This window comes from Gadus morhua, chromosome 1 (genome assembly GCF_902167405.1).
Source record: "Gadus morhua chromosome 1, gadMor3.0, whole genome shotgun sequence".
In the NCBI taxonomy this organism is placed as follows: domain Eukaryota; kingdom Metazoa; phylum Chordata; class Actinopteri; order Gadiformes; family Gadidae; genus Gadus; species Gadus morhua.
The window spans coordinates 12,838,948-12,855,708 of record NC_044048.1 but is presented as its reverse complement, the minus strand read 5'-3'; the positions used below and the strand labels follow the sequence as shown (position 1 = coordinate 12,855,708).

Sequence of the window (16,761 nt, the reverse complement as noted above, 5' to 3'; positions counted from 1 at the left end):
CATTTGACGCTGAAGAGCTGTCAGACTCGTGCACATGCGCGATGCAACGATGGGAATTTCCTTTAGCGAAGGAGTATCTAGCTCATAGCTAGCATTACCTAAAGGTAAGGCTGTCTAGTTCTAATTGTGTTTTTGTGATAATTACACCAAACTGCACACCGGGGACAGGGCAACGGGTCTGGTGTACTGTGAGCCCATAAAGGCTGAATGCGGTAGACGTTTACGTGTAGTTCAAGTCGGTTGCTAGCCCAAACGATTGCTAACTAGCAGCACAGAAATGGGCGTTTACGGTCTAAGCAGTATTCGGGGGGCACGGCAAGTGTCGTACTGTACGTTTGTTGATTGTAGCCCTGGAGTTAAACGACATTATCCTTCGTAACATCTGGTGGTTTGAATCCAACGCTGGTGCTGGCGCAGGAAAATGGCCAGCGGTAGATCATGTACATGGTGCAGTTATATGAGCTAGCACGGAGTCCAATCAGTCTAACGTTAACCATTAAACCAGCCCACCAGTAGAGCATGATCTACTGATCTATATCTCTGCCCATTAGCGCGAGCAGGAACATTTCAATTCATAGGTAAACGTTGACATTTTCCTAAACTGCACATTGTCAGGAATTCACGCAGTGTAGTAATTTGCTTGGCATTGGTGAGAATGCTTGTCTCTCCTATATGTGCAGACCGCTTTGCTCAGCGTCTCTCTATGGTGCCGGTGTGTAGCATAGTAGGCTGTATTGCTTTGAATGTATAACGATAGGAATGACCAGTGATGAACAGCCATACATTAAATGTGTGTAAATGTGTAGGAGAGGTGTTAACAACATCATTAAGAAGAAGATGATGATGATTTTGTTCTTAAATTACAGCTTGGAGTCAACATGGCTTAAAAAACGCATCGCATTTTACCTTCCCCTGTGTGCTGAGTAACCTTGGATGAACTACGTTTGAAGAAACTGGTCAAATCGACAGTCAATGTGTGTCTTCAGCTTTGGACTAACAGTGCAAGACTTCTCCTCTGTTTGGCTTCATTGTGCATGACGTTGGCCTGGCAGGCTGAGGGATAAGTGCAAGCCAAGAAAACAACCCAGAGATGCCCTTAAGAAGGTGTCCCTTCAGGCAGCAGCCTAGTTACCACCATTGAACGGTTCAAAAGAAGATGATATGCTACTGATTAAGATAGAGCTCCACCTTCCCCTCCCAGAAGACATAAACTTGAGATTGTGTGGCAATATGTGGTTTATGATGGTTCTTAAGCCTGGGCGTGGTACCTGGGTAAGGGAATGCTAAAAGAGCTTTCTGAACAAAGGTGCCACAGCCGACTAACGGTCTGCTGCTGAGAATGGATGCCAAGTTAAAAGAAGACCTGTTTCGGAGGTATGTGGCGGCGTTGGAGAGGCGCCTGGAGGAGGGGGCCGGTGGCGGGCCCCCACCAGAGGGCGGGAAAGGCAGACACAAGGACAGCGAGGCCCTGCTCTCCACCGCCACAGCGCTGCTCGGGGCCTACCAGCCCGACCCTGGACAGCGCTTCAGAATGGTGCGCTTCTATGAGGTGGTGGAGAACTCTCTCCGCTGCCAAAGAGGGGGCATCAAGGGCCTTGAGAGGGCCTTTCACACCCTGGAAACCATCTGCACAAACCTTCTGCTCTTCCCCTGGAAAAAGGAGTTCAGGTCTATAAAGGTGGGCATTGTAATACGTTTCGGGTTGTTCATGTTTTGGAAATTGTCCAGTTGTTTTTTTTCCAACAATTCTTCTGCTTCCAGTTTCAGTGTGTGAGATGTTGGTTACATCATGTTGGGGGAGTAGAATGAAGCACGTAGGTTATTATAGCAAAGTATTTAGGGGAAGGGCATGATTTGTTCATTGGGCTCTTCAAAGAATGGGCTTAGGAGATTAAGTCCCAAACAATTGCCTTTTCAATTTGGTAGAACTGATAACACCTGCATGCTGTAGACGTTAGATAACGTATCTACAACGACAGGCTTGTTTTCTGATGGGTTCAAAAGAAAGGGCCGTACATTCACTATTACTGGAAAAATTGCAGAGGAGCAAAGCATGATTCACTGTAGTTACCTCACAATCATTACGATGATTCATGGCTCCCACACTTATCCTTTTAAATGCATGTTTAATTCAGGTCCATAGTAGCCCCAGAGTCAAAACAAATATATTACCGTAGCCAAGTCAAAACAAAAGCAGTTAATGACTGCATGCGTCTAATTGTTTCTCGGCAATTTCATTTCAGACCTTCACCGGCCCCTACGTGTACCAGCTGCAGTCCGCCATCTCCGACACCGAGCTCCGGTCCATCATGCGTACCATTGGCTACTCCCGTGACCATGAGTCTCAGTTCCATCTGCGGGAGAACCCGGGTGGTGCGACCCACCTCCGGCAGCTGGCCTTCGAGCTCTTCCTGGCCCAGGCGGAGTGCCGTCTGCTGGCCGAGGTAGTAGCCCTGGCCCGGGGCTCGGCCTCGGAGCTGGAGGCCCTGGAGCTACGCATGGGGTGCCATGACGACGCTGCGGGCTGCGCCGAGGCGTTGCGCAGGCGGGACAGCCTGGGGTCGGACATGGCTCGGCTGTCGGTGCGGCCCATGGACATAGAGAGGGGCCACCCCCACCACCTGAGGAGAGGCAGCCGTCCCTCCAAGTCGGTGGACGTCACCGACGGGGCCGGCCACTGGCACGCGGCGGCGGCCAACAAGCCCATCCTCAAGGCCTCCCTGAGTCTTAGGAAGGAGCCTCTTTTCGTGGACACGGAGGAGGACGCCAAGGACGAGATCCTGAGACCCTGCGTCTCGGCGTCCCTCTTCTCTGTGGCGGCTCTGCCCTCCTACAGCCCTGTCGCCGATTTCTTTCCCGTTCAATCGCCGCCGCCTCCCGATTCGTACACCTCCTACCACCTGTCCTCCCTGGATGAGATCGACCTGTACACGGAGCGGGGCATGGCCGGGATCGGGGGCCGGCAGACCCCCTCTCGACCTCCGTCTCGAGAGCCCCGGGAGGCCAGGGATGGGTGGATGCTCAAGTCCCACGGCAGTGTCAAGTGTCAGGGCTGCGGCGTGGCCTGCTCCAGCGTGGCCTCCTGCCAGAGGTGCGACGTGATCCTGTGCTCCGCCTGCCACGACGTGGACCCCGCCCCTTGCTGCGGCCTGCAGGACTACCAACCCAAATCCCCGCGGCCCCTCGACGGATACATCCCTGTGAAGGAGAAGCTGTCCGTCTACTCCAACACCCACTCCCACTCCCACCCACACCCCCTCACGTTGACCCACTCGCACACGCACCCTCACCCCCAGATGCTGGAGAAGCCGCTCATGTCCACCAAGCTGTTTCCAAGCAAGTCTGTTGCCATGGCAGCGGTGGTCGGCGGCAACGGCGATCGTGCGAGCCTAGGGGGGTCCCGGTGTGGGTTCTGTAATAAGCCCGGCGCCTCACACACCTGCGTGAACTGCTCCAAGGTTTCGTGTGACTCGTGTATGGGCCTGTATGCAAAGGATGTATGTACGCGGAAAAATCCCCAGCACAACTTTGTGCCCAACCATCAGCTCAACTTCAAAACTGGCACTATATCCCATCTGGTTTACCGATGAGCCGGGGACTCTGTATGCAACACTCCTCTCTCCTCCCGCCGCCCTCTACTCCCTCCCCCTGACCTCAAATGTATAGTCCAGTGTGAGCGCTTTAGCAGCCTACACTCCTCCGGTTTCTCTCCCTGTACCTCCACTACCTTTCACCGCCTCTCTCCACCTTGAACTAGTGTGTTTAGGCCGCGGAGCTCCATATCTTCGGCTCATCTCTCTGCCTTGTTCGAGGTCAGGCCTTTTGACCATTTGTACCCCCCCCCCCCCCCCCCCCCTCTCCTTTTTAAACCCTGCTGCCTGCTCTTCAGTAGTCATGTGTTGTTGTAGCGCTTCCCACTCTGGAGAAATGTATGTCCTTCACAAAGGGAAGGTGGAACAAAAGAGAGCTTGATTTATTCTTGTTTAAAGTAAAGTCTATCCAAATGAACCTGAAAAAAATTACTTTGCCTAACTTCTCAGATAAGAATTCCGTAAAGGTATAATATCACTCTCTATATATAAATATATATACGTTTGTGTGTGTGTGTGTGTGTGTGTGAGAGAGTGTGAATCTTTGTGTGAGTGAGGTTGCGTGCATAGAGAAGAACCTTTTTTAACTTGAAAAGAAAAATTGAAACAAAACAGGAGTACACTGGAAGTCAATGGTATATATTTTTTATTCTCTAGAACAATGTGTGACTGTTACATGGGCATGAGAACTGGCTTTAGGCTTTTGTGTCTTTGAGACTGGCGTTGATACACTTGGAAGGGCCCAGTGTGAGACCGTTCATATGCCATGTATCGGCATGTATTTCTTATACTATGCCAAAAGTAATGGCCTAGTACAAGAAGATCCCATGTAAAATGAACCCAGAATTGTGAGTGACATAGCAGGAGTTTTGAGAAGCTGCTGTTGAATCGTGGTCATCGGAGATCTGTGAAGTATGTGAAATGTTTTACTGGTAAATAACCTGTTGCGTTGTATCAAGCCCACTTTTTTCATTGCACTCCACTTTAAGCCCCTCTCCCCCATGACATACTGACCTTGACCTTACTGTAATGATTTATTCCGTCAATGTCCCAGTGTCTCAGGTCACAGGTAGTCTGCTCAAGCTGGCCAAAACAAATCATCCTGAGCCGTGGTCGTCTAGGTGAACGGTGTCCTTTGTTTGAATTGATTACGGACAGCTTAAAGATCTGTACTTTGAAAACAGTATGTCTGTCTACCTCAAATCACTTCAGCCTAATTACCTGTTGTTGACGTTCAGGTTATGAACGAGCCCTGAAAACCGAAGTTATTATCGTTTTTCATTTTGTGGCATTTTGCGGGTGTTATTTTCTTTCATGTGTTGCCTAAGGAAACAGACATGTTGCCTGTAATGTTCTGAGCAGTCAATTTAACCATCTTCTGATTGTCAAAGTGGACTTCCTCATTCACATTTAATCCTCAGGGGCTTTCTCATCTGAAAACTTTGTAAAATATAAAATGCACTAAAGTTTCCTCAGTATAGGCTAAGGCTAAGACATCAGTATAGTTAGACAATTTGGGGTTCTATGTAATGTGCTTTCGAGACAATATCTAGCAGTGATCCTTGTAGTGTTAGCATTAAAGTTTTTGCTGTACAAAAATTAACTTTATCTCAATTTTTGAGTACTTTAGAAGGCCTGCCTGCTTCATTTAGGAAACTCATCCAGTTGGAAAATTAGTAGTGTTTACGGCCATCTCATTATCACACTATTACTCCAAACAGCCTGCCTATATCAAACTAAGGCTCTGTATCTAAACAAATGCTTTTCATTAAAAGAGCGCACTTTTCCTGAAGGGACTCAAGGCTGCCATCACCAAAGAGTAATATGCATTGCATCACATAGTCCTGAAGGGCTCCCTTTTCATCATAAAAGGATGGTATTGACAATTGGTTATGTTGACTGATCACAAATTGCAGTGAGCTTGTTCTGGGAAAGGTATCATTTCCAAATGCCTTAATCTTGTTCTGATGCGTCCTTTTGACAGAAGACGATCACAGTCAGACACTCGATTGATTTCGTGTTTTAGTAAAACATAGGTCAAACACTAGCATGTTGCGTTTACTGAGGGCTATCGATCTGTGTTATTGCCAGGGTGGGTACCCTTTTGTGCGTTATGGCTCTGCATTGATTCCACAATGTAATGGATTTATTTTGGGCTCATCCACACTGATTCTTAACCACACTTGCTTTTATTAATTGTTTGAAACGACACTCACACCAGACGTTCTTTTCCTTAAACTGTTGTTCGGTTGCTACCTACACTTTATTGAACTAATTTTGCCATAAAATTTTCGTTGTTTTTGTAATTATCGCATGACAAATATATGCCTCAGTTGGAGTAGCTGCTCGATGTGTTCATTGGGTTTGTGGAGGTCACATTCTTAATGGGTTTCGCAGGGTAGGCACTGCTTGGCCACTTTGGACAGATAGCTATACGTGGGTATGTGGCTGTGCGAGATGGCGTTTGAAAGGACAAATTCAGATGTCTTGAATGACCTTGGGGAGATGTGCAATTATAATTTTTTGTTTAAATCCAATGAAGCCTTTCTAAAATGGCTTGTGTGAATATTTATCAAGATCTATTTTATTGCCTCATTTATTTTCATAGCAATTCATACCAGCAAAGAAGGAGACTTTAAGAGGTATCATTGAGCCAAGTTTCAATTTTAAATGATATTGCCAAATGAAGAACAAATGTTAGTTTTGAACACCTAAAATGGTGTCATCTGATTGGTTTAACAATCCGGGATATATAATCAAACATTATATTATGATCAATTATTAAGGCCACCATATTGTCCATAGGTGTTGTCCTCTCAAGAACACTAGATGAATGTTGGGGGGGAAAGAAAATTTACCCACAATCGACCCACACATGCCAGAAATTTAGTTTTTGTAAATTGCCTTTTCTACTTATTGTTTCTTGGACAAATCTCTTCTTTTTTTTAAGCTTCACAAAGGGCTAAACCAGCTTATAGGGCTGCTACTTGTAGGCATTGGGGGTTTACGTATCCGGAACTTCGTTTGCATCTGTCATTCCCGTCATTGGTTACCGATGACAACAGAACAAAAACGCGTTTTGCATCTCGAACAAGGAGACATTGAACATGATCTGTTTTTAATCCCACCAAACATGCTGAACAAGGCATTCTGAAAGGTCTTTATCTCTTTGTGTGGTTATCTTACCGGTATTAACAGTGGTGTAGTGTGTACAAAAGTCCCCCCCCCCCCCCTCCCGCTGACCTGGGTTCAGGATACCCCAACAGCTTCTGGCATGCTCTGTACTAACGGCCTGAACCCGTACCTCACTCCCCAGGAAGCCCTTTCTCCGCTCTCTCCCCCCCCCCCTCTGCGTATATGCTGAGGGCCGCCGCACAATGTTTGTGTGTAGGGATCTCCAGCCCTGTTTAGGATTACGAGGGCATACAAGGGGAGTAAAGGGAAAATAGCCAACATTGTTAATCGGTGAAGAAAAAAATATGAATATAAAAATATATGAATATATATATTGAAATGTATTGAGTTTTTATAAAATAATTTCAAGAATAAAATTCTGGAGAAAGAAAATTGCCTGTGTGTGCTCTTCAACCGTGATTTTAGAAAGCACTCATTATTTTTTCGAGCTCTGCAGAAAGTTGAAAACTTGTGTTTAAATGTTGTTTACTGTCCGTAGAGGGATATACAGTGAAACACTTACTTAAATGTCTTAAATTACAGCTTTTCCCTGTAAGAACAGAGTTTTTTCTAACAAATGCATGCAACAAATGTAATGTTTGAAAATCAACTGTTCTTTCTTCATAATTCCAGTAGGTGGCAGTGAAGGACAGCACCAAGAGAAGAGAGATTGCCCATTCAACTCAGAGCATTGAACATCACTGGCTCAATGAACATGACTAAAATTTCTAGTTAAATCAGTCAAAATCCATATTCACTATCAGATTCAATGAATGCATATAGAGTGAAATCCATTAATATAAATGCATGGGTACATGTATTTGTGTATAAGTATGTAAATGGATTGGATAAAATCCATTATCTGCTGACACGTGAAACCCATTAACTGGAGAAAGATTACATCCATTCATTGATAATTACACAGCCCTACTCCGATATAGGCCTACTACTTTATTACCATTTGGCCTATCAGTAAGTTATCATTTGCTAACATTAGACCACAGATTTGTCCTTTGATTATTTAGTCAGGATAGCACCCATCCACATCTGACGAATGATCAGGATGTAAGTCTTATCTGCTGGATATTGACCTCATACAAATAAATGGTCCTTTAATGTTAACATATTGGATCAGGTAACATGCTGTGTGTCCAATTTGGGATGATGAGATATTTCTCCACTCAATGAAGTCAAAAAGATGATTCCCAGACCAAATAGTTTTTTAACAGGGTCTAGCGGTAATCTGTTTCAATAGTGTCCTATTGCCAGTATATTAACATAATCCTCTTGAGTGCCGGGAGTTATGGACCGCAACAGATCTACAAATGATAGACTATTTTGGTAACGTGCACATTTGCAGCGCGAAAGAAATGTATTTTTCTAACACGGATGAACAGGCAGAATACCAGAGTTAGTTATCCAGTGTTACTGTAGGCTACGATGGATGCCTGGTAGGCCTAAGGAACGTTAATCCAAGTAAGAAAAGGGGGGCTCATCATCACAGAAGGTGAATAGCAGATGGAGGTATTATGTACATCCCCTCCTCCACATTCCGTAGGTTTCAACTATGTTGCCTTTATTATTATTGCAATTCGTTTCAGAATGATCGCACCACCAAATAGCAGCCAAATAAAAGCTAGCTTGCAAGAGAACTGATCTGTTTCAATCAAAGAACCCTGAGGTCACCTACAATGCATAAAAATAATGTCATTATTTTTTGTGTGTAGGCCTATCTTGTGTCTTTTCGGCGCATGGCCTTTCTTTAATAGTACATCACAACAGACCACACACGACTACTTATTCCATTACCTCGGGCAGTATTTTGACACATGTCCCAGCCCTTCTCCCATTTTGACTGCAGCGCCGGGTTTTTGTCAGTGTCACTACACTGCACTAATTAACGCTACAGGAAATAGGCTCAGAGATGCGCCCCACTTAGAGTATCATCAACAAGAAGAACTCTGTGAAGTCGCACGCAACCCCGGTTAATTCCCTCATCTTGAGAATGGTGCCGGAAAGAAGTTCTTCCCAGCATCCCAAGACCACTTTTTTTTTTATAAAAACATACAAAATATAAGTATTGCATCTGGGACTAGCCATTGCCATTCCCTTAACTTAAGTCCCATGCATCAAGGTTAACGGGTTCGGCTTCACATAAACATTGTGTGTACGTCTGTGCTAGATTGTTCCCAACAGGGTTGATTACTAGAGAAGAATGTGGAGTGAATGTTGTCTGATCAGAGTCCAAATTTTTTTATTTGCAACCTGCCTCACAAATAGATACAATCATGCATTGCATGACAGTATGCACATTAACATGAAAGACATATTGTATTTCAGAATATCTAATATGAAGTGCAAATCTGAAGCACAAGGGGAGGGAATACTTGTTGAACAGAAATCCAAGGACAAGGGTGTGTGTGTGTGTGTGTGTGTGTGTGTGTGTGTGTGTGTGTGTGTGTGTGTGTGTGTGTGTGTGTTAGAGACGAGATGATGATTACAGTCTTTCAGCAGCGCATCAGTTAACTGCACTCTTGAAGGAAAATGCAGCCTTACTCTTCTTACTTGTCCACTTCAAATCCCCCCCACCCCTTTTCGGTGTGACTTTCACCCATGACATGTTTTCCCTGCATCTCTTTGTCTGCACGGACATTTTTATTTTACTTACCATAGGTTCACTTAAGCAATGAGCTTGATGTACTATCTTCCTTCATTCACATTCAATGACATCGTTGTTTTTTTTGCATTAGCCTTAAAGGAATGAAAGGCAGGAGACGAAAGTCATGTTGGTATTTAAGCAAATGAATATTGCTATACTATACAGGCAGTTAGAAAAGCATTTACCCAAGTCAAAATATTAGTTCTAAAATTGAGAGTAGGGGTCACACTTTCTCAGCGGCCTATTGAGGCTGTTCTGACGACCTTGGACATTCCATGGCGGTCATTAAATCCCATTTGCCTTATTGGCCCACCAGAAGCAATATCTACCCTCAGAGCTCTAAACTACATGAGCTACATGTTTATTTATAAAGCCTTTAAACCCTTACCATCTCAAAGGGGCTTCAGAGGGCCCACTTTCAGAGCAATTTAGATTTCACCTCCTCACCCAATGAACAGCTTCCCTTAACAAAATGGGAAGAACTGGAAGAAACAGTGAGAAGGGAAGCATAATGAGAGCGATTCCTCCACTAGAAGAATTTGAAGTGTAATGGTTTCTGAATCAGAATCAGATTTGTTGATGGTCCGCAGTGCAACTGGCTGCCATAATGGAAATCCATAGTCACGGGGCAGGGTGGACAAGGATATAGGGGACCCCTAATCTAGTAACTATCAACAGCGGGGATAGGCTAATCCGGCGTAACTAGCTGTAATGAGTGGAGGGAATGAAATTAGAGAATAAGGAGTTCTGGAGTTTTAACTTGACGTTTTTCAGCAGAGTCAGCTCTCCTGATTACAGGAAACACTTTCTTTCCTTCTGATTTCTGTTGAACTTTTGGTGATGGTGAATAAGCCCTTTCTTATGTTAATTAAATATAATAAGAATTTGTTGGTTTCAGGAAGATACGACTGTATAGTAATCAAAAACTAAAAGGGGGTCGGCTGTTCAGAGGTCCTGTTCTAGTTGACAACTCGGCCAGGCTTTACAAGGTGGGTGTTTGTTCGCTTTATTTAAATTGGCAAAACAACATTAAATAAACACGTTTGCCCTCATTATATACTTGTCCTCCGGTGTTGATCCGTTAGCCATGGGCCCCATGCAGCTAATTGGAGGGTTGAGCTTGGCCCCTAAGGCGGTGCCCTCCAGGGGGAAGGCTTTCATCTTCAAGGGAGAGCATAGATCTACTTTTTGCTTTTGTTTTTATAAAATGTAAATATATACTAGATAGTCAAGTCTATCGATGAGATGGATTGGATGTCTTTATTCAGTATGAATGTTGAATTGCTGTCAGGACTAAGACAAACTGGTTTAACACTCTATACTCCTCATCGCCTTCTTCCTTAATTCAAAGAATGAAATCAGACAATTTATAGCCACGATCTGAAGTCATATATTCTGATAAAAAGGCCTCCAGATGGATAAGAGAGGAACAGCCCAACCTTTAATAGACACCACTTTTCAACAACGCGTGAACTTCAGGCCAAGGAAGTTTGTTTTTGTGAGTGTATTAGTCAGTTTGGGTTAAGCAAATTTCCTCAATTTTTGTCCATTTCAGATTCCTAAGGTGTTTCCTCTTTTTACATGTGGTGCTTTTACTTTGAACCTTACCATAGAAATCCCATATTGAGCCTTTTTATCCTGAAATGCTATGTATAAAAAATAAACTTGTGGCTATGAAGGTGAATGAGTAAAGCAAAAGGTCATGATAACATTAGAATGGTATCATACTGTGAGTGTGTGTGGATGATGGCTAGTTTTAGCAGCCTGAGCTGGCGCATCATTCACAAACACTACCACACAAATCATGTCTTCATCAATATATTGAGTAAATGCCTCATTGCTTGGAAATCTTTAAGATTTCAATCACAATTACATTCTAGATTATAATCACTTCCTTCATCTTTGAACAACATCCATAATTGAATGCATGTAATTTAATCAGCTACTTAATTATCTACATAATTAGTCATGCTCTACTAGACATGTTTTCCAACATAATTGGCAAAATATGACTCATCTAAAATGAGTCACTCTTTTTACGTTGTGATTTGTTTATATTTGGTGACCTAACCCTGTCTTATAATATTTTTGTATTCTTCCACAAAAAATACACATAACACATGAACACTGACTCACGTGCACTGACACATATGCAAACACACACGCGAACACATACACACGCACACTCACACAAACACTCTTCATGCACGGCGCACGCACATACACACACAAACACACACTCACGCACAGAGACTGATCATTGATGACATTCTTTATTTTTTTTACTCGAATATTCTCCAAGTAATTTCCTGTCCTGAGGAATGCAAGCATAACATTTTCTGTCTTTGCATACGACTAAGCTACATATACATTTGGTAGACTTGAGATAGGGTGGACAGTGGATGCTGACACAAGTCATACCCGAGTAGTTATGATTAAAGATCACATTCCTCAGATTGGTGCATATTGCTGCATAATTCCTACTGAGACTCAAAGGCTGAAACTCTGTCGGCACCTCCACCACATCCACGGTTTTCAGTATTCAGCTTCAGTTTAGGTTGTTCTTTGCCCGACATTGAAAGCTTCACACAGTTTCCAATGTGTGTTGCACTGCATCGGTGGCGGTTCTACGTCCAGTTACGCCCCGGGCAAGACTATCTTCAAGCGGTAGGGGGGGGGGGGGCTTGGACCCCTTGTTGGGTCAGCTTGGAACGCTTGTTGGGTCCAAGCTGTGTCTCCTCCGAGCAGCACGCAAGGGAAACAGAGGAGAGCGCTACGCTCACCGTTAGCCAGTCTTTCCTTTCGAACCCAGAGATGCAAAATGAACAATTTTGTCGCGTGTCCTTTTGTCATACTGGATATCGTTTGGCCGATGTGCGCTCAGTCTCTTTATTTCTATTTTTTCTAAAAAAAAAATGGATGCCTCAGACAGATAGATAAAAATGGATGCCCCATCGGTGACAGTCACCAGTGAGAGTCACTGTCACTGTTGGTCTGGGCTATATTCATTTAGCCCAAATGGTCTCTGTGAAGATGTGATTGGCATCTTCACTGTGTTTAACATGTTTTAAAAGATTCACGTGTTCCTGTCTGGCTGGTAGCCCTGTAATAGTCTGCAGCTGTGGCTCATAGGCTAATGGAGCCACATCGATGCTGGTGCCCCTTTAGAGGACAAGAGTTTTAGACTGGAGGGAGGCTTGAGTTGTGCAAGTGAATCAACTGTTGTGGTTTTGTTTGTTTTTAAGTAAACATGCTTTTTTACCAACAACCATGTGCATCAAGCAAACTCTTTTACACAGTCTCTTTATCAAGGGGGTATGTCATGACACCGGTCAATCACGATCGGAAGACACCGATTGGATGCTGATGTGAAGTGTGGGCTGACTTTTCTAAGCCCACAACATATCTATATGTGTCTCCTGCGTTTTTGTGATTATTTGGTGCTGTTGCTTCTCCCGTTGCACCAAAATCAACCAATTCTAAGTTTTAGCAATTATATTTTAATATTTTCATTAATTTAATAATGTTCTCATGTTTATTGTAAAAGGGAGGGCTTAGCCCCACTAGTCCATTGATACCAGCCGTCCCTGAATATTATCGAAACAACAACCACTATTCACACAGTACCTTCAAAAAATCGTAATAAGTGAAAACCAAAATATTGAACGTTAAAATAACTAAATGTAAACATTCATCACCATGAAACGGTTGGGTTGATAACCTACCTTATGGTTCCCAGGCCAACTGGGACATTCCTCAGATGCATCCTGGGTCCCCTCCCAGGGGTCTCTGATGCCCCTCCTGAGAGAGATCCCCCCCTCCCCCCCGGGAAGTCCCCATAGCTTGCTCTTCCCAACAGACAGAGAGATTTGTAATTTGAGGTCCTCTCGGTCACTGAGCACCTCCTGCTAGGAATAGAAAGGAAACTCTTTTGAAGGACAAATCCGGTGTAAAATGGATTTGGGATGTTTTGTATGATAAAGAGTTGGAACGTTCGTTTTGGAGCACAAAAACCGCATATAGACACATTCTTCAGTTGGCTGTTTTTAGCCGATTCTATCAAACGCTATAAACTTGGAACGATAGGGGCATGTGTTATGGTAAAAACTAAATCGCTATTTTAAACCACTTAAAAGGCTAAAAGTAGCCAGACACTTCTTTGGTAGTATAATAAGAGCCTTATCATATAAAAAAAGGCATTGATAACTTTGTAAGTGTACAGATTGTTTATTAAAAAAATGACATTTTATGCACACTATACCATCTGTAGAGAGACCCGTAAGACCCTTATTTTACTACAGAAGAAGTGTCGGGCTACTTCTAGCCTTTTTAGTGGTTTAATATAGCGATTTAGTTTTTACCATAACAAATGCCCCCAACGTTTTAAGTTTATAGCGTTTTGGTAGAATCGGCTTAAAACAGCCAATTTAGGAACGCGTCTATACGCACTTTTTTGCTCCCAAACGAACATTCCAACTCATTATATTAAGCATATCTCAGATCCATTTTACACCGGATTTGGGCTTTAAGTCACTTGGTTTGACAATCCAAAGGAGGACCTTGGATTCACAACCAAAGGTCCTCAATTGGCTTGTGTGTCTGGGTGGGTGTGGTTGTGCGCTGAGGGTTGTGCTGAGATACCTCCAACTAATGCAGTAACCCATTTGAAGCAGCCCGGCAATACATGTGTTATGCTACGGTGTTAATTCCACATCGAGTACATTCACAGCAAGGCTGAGTTGGAAGAAGACGTTGGTTGTACAGCTGCCAATCAGGAAAGGATACATTGGAACTCCATCACATTTGATCTGAATCTTATGGCCTGACTTAACATGCAGCATTAAATATGAAAGAAACTCATTCGTTTTGTTATTGTTGGTTTAAAATTATTTGGCATGTTAGAATAATTCATCAGTTGAAAAATTGCGATAGTGTGATGATTAACCCTAACAAAACTGGATTTATTCTGATTAAAAGTCAGCCTTACCCAAGTGCTTTGATAGCGTATGTTTCTTTTTCTTCTTTATCTTTTAAAGACATGCATGGCTGCGCACATTTCTAATTTCCCTGCCCTCCATACTATGCCTGACGGGAAAATTAAAAATGATTGAATATCGCCGAAAGAAAGAGCACTATTCAGAGCTTAGATGTATATAAATAGTGCTATCTAAATGACATAAGTGTATTTCGAGCCCTAAAGTTTTACAGCAAATCACTTTAGATTAAGAAACTTTAGTAAAAGTACATACAATTAAGCATATGTAATGAATGAAATCGTAATCATGTTTGTGTTCATTAAACCTTGGTATAAACGGTGCTTGCTCAAACATTTAAAAAATATAGAAACAGTATGGACATAATACCGAAATAAAACTATGACACTAAAACCTTTTCATTAAATCTTCATCATCCAGATCCACAGTTTATCAAATTTATGGAAAGGTCTTAAGTGTAAGAGAGGTCTGAAAATATATTAATTTATACCAACATTTTAAAAGTTGTTATCTATGTTCCCTCCACCTATAGCATAACATTACAGTCTGTTTTGTTTTGCAGTAGTGTTGCAAAGTCGCTGGTTGTCATTTTGTGTCTATTTTTTATCGATGGATGGTTGATGATGAACAGTTTGATTTTAAGTTTATGTTTGGACATCACTGGTAGCGATTTTCTTCCCTTGCTTGTTTTAGAGAGCCAGCCCTTTCATTGGTAAATTGGAGGATTTTCCCACAATTCATAAACCTTGGTTGAGGATAAGCAATACCTGTGTGTTTTATATACTATTAAAATACAACACATTCTTTGTGTTAATTAGGTCTATTCATCCACTTTTAGAAATATCGTTCTTTAGACATTATGAAATAAAAGTCAGGTCAGGTTTTTCGATGACAACGTAATCCTGCATTGAATGCATGAGACAAATGGAAACAATTTCTCTCTTCATTCAAATCATCAGACACACACACGCACACATACACGCACCCACACACAGACAAACAAACATACACCGTCACTTACTAACACAAACACACATACAGACACACACACACACACACACACACACACACACACACACACACACACACACACACACACACACACACACACACACACACACACACACACACACACACACACACACACAGACAAACAAACATATGCGCACACATACAAACACACAGGCACATTCTTGTCTTCATTAGATGAGACACATAATCAGATTCTCTCCAACCAACTCATAAAAGTAGAGTCCCAAAGGATGGGACTGGAGTCAATCTGATCAGAAAAAAACGGACAAAAGCAAGAATGTGTATGGATGCAGGTAGGTCTCAGTAATGAAGCAATGTATGGGTGAGTGAGGCAAAAGGTGTATTTTGGTAGAAAACGAACCAGTAAGTCAACTGGTAGATTCCCGAACCGAAAAGAACGAAAGAGAGCCCAAATTAAGGGTCAGAGAGCCAAAATATGCAAATACTCAAATTAACCTCAGCACAGGTCATCTGACGATCCCGCCCCTCTCAGGCCATTGGCCAACCGATGAGGACAGGTAGAGAGGACGCAGAGAAGGAAAGATCTTCACGTGGCATGTGTATTAATTGGCATGTGTTTGCTCATGTCTGTACGATAATATGAGCGAGCAAGGAGGTTTTTATGTTCACCGTCACCTCTGATGGTTTTTAATTGTTGTTTCTATAGGCATTGTGTAATGGAGAATGGTATGATATAATCACTGAACTCCATTAAGGCACAGGAATCTTATTCTGAGGAATTTCAGTGTGAACAAATAAAAAATCGACTTGTGTTTTCTAATTGGTTCAGATATGCCTAATGTACGAGCAGTGGAGCGAAAGGTATAACACGTGTGTGTGTCTGTGTGTGTGTGTATGTGTGTGTGCGTGCGTGCGTGTGTGTGTGTGTGTTTGTGCATGCATACTGCTGACAATCTTTCAAACCAGTCCAGGTTGCTTGCCGCACTAGTTGGATATGTGACATCTTTTATAGAGAAAGGTTTACAACCGCATGAGTGAACAGGCACGCTCACACCGCATTTAATGGTAGCAAGTGGAAAACAGAGGCATGGGGCAGAAAGTGCTGTCACTTTCAGCCCCAGATACAAACCAAAAGCTACACACTTTAGCTTGCATTACAAGGCTGCCATCTCCATGTTCTTTGTACACTGGGCACGCATACATCTTCCCTCTCACAGACCTCCGCCAAACCGTGGCAAGAGCTTGTGGATATGAGCACAAGCCTTTTACCATGGACTTAATCCTCACCACACATAGGGAACGAAACACCTGCTGTCTGTACAAAGAAATCCATCATCCACTCACCCATCCA

General features: G+C 43.0%; 1 protein-coding gene across 1 annotated transcript; it reads left to right on the top strand.

The window, feature by feature from the left end:
- spata2 (spermatogenesis associated 2) lies at nt 1-5,940 on the top strand. Its single transcript, XM_030353041.1, has 3 exons — nt 1-104; nt 867-1,678; nt 2,244-5,940. The coding sequence occupies exons 2-3, from the start codon at nt 1,340-1,342 to the stop codon at nt 3,588-3,590; spliced, it is 1,686 nt and encodes a 561-aa protein (XP_030208901.1). The 5' UTR covers nt 1-104; nt 867-1,339; the 3' UTR covers nt 3,591-5,940.
- Nucleotides 5,941-16,761: the final 10,821 nt, after the last annotated feature.

Excerpts from the sequence above, each read along its gene's own strand:
- spata2 (XM_030353041.1), top strand. The coding sequence starts at position 1,340 with ATGGATGCCAAGTTAAAAGAAGACCTGTTTCGGAGGTATGTGGCGGCG. Across the intron at positions 1,679-2,243 it reads AGGAGTTCAGGTCTATAAAG|ACCTTCACCGGCCCCTACGT; the intron begins GTGGGCATTGTA and ends ATTTCATTTCAG.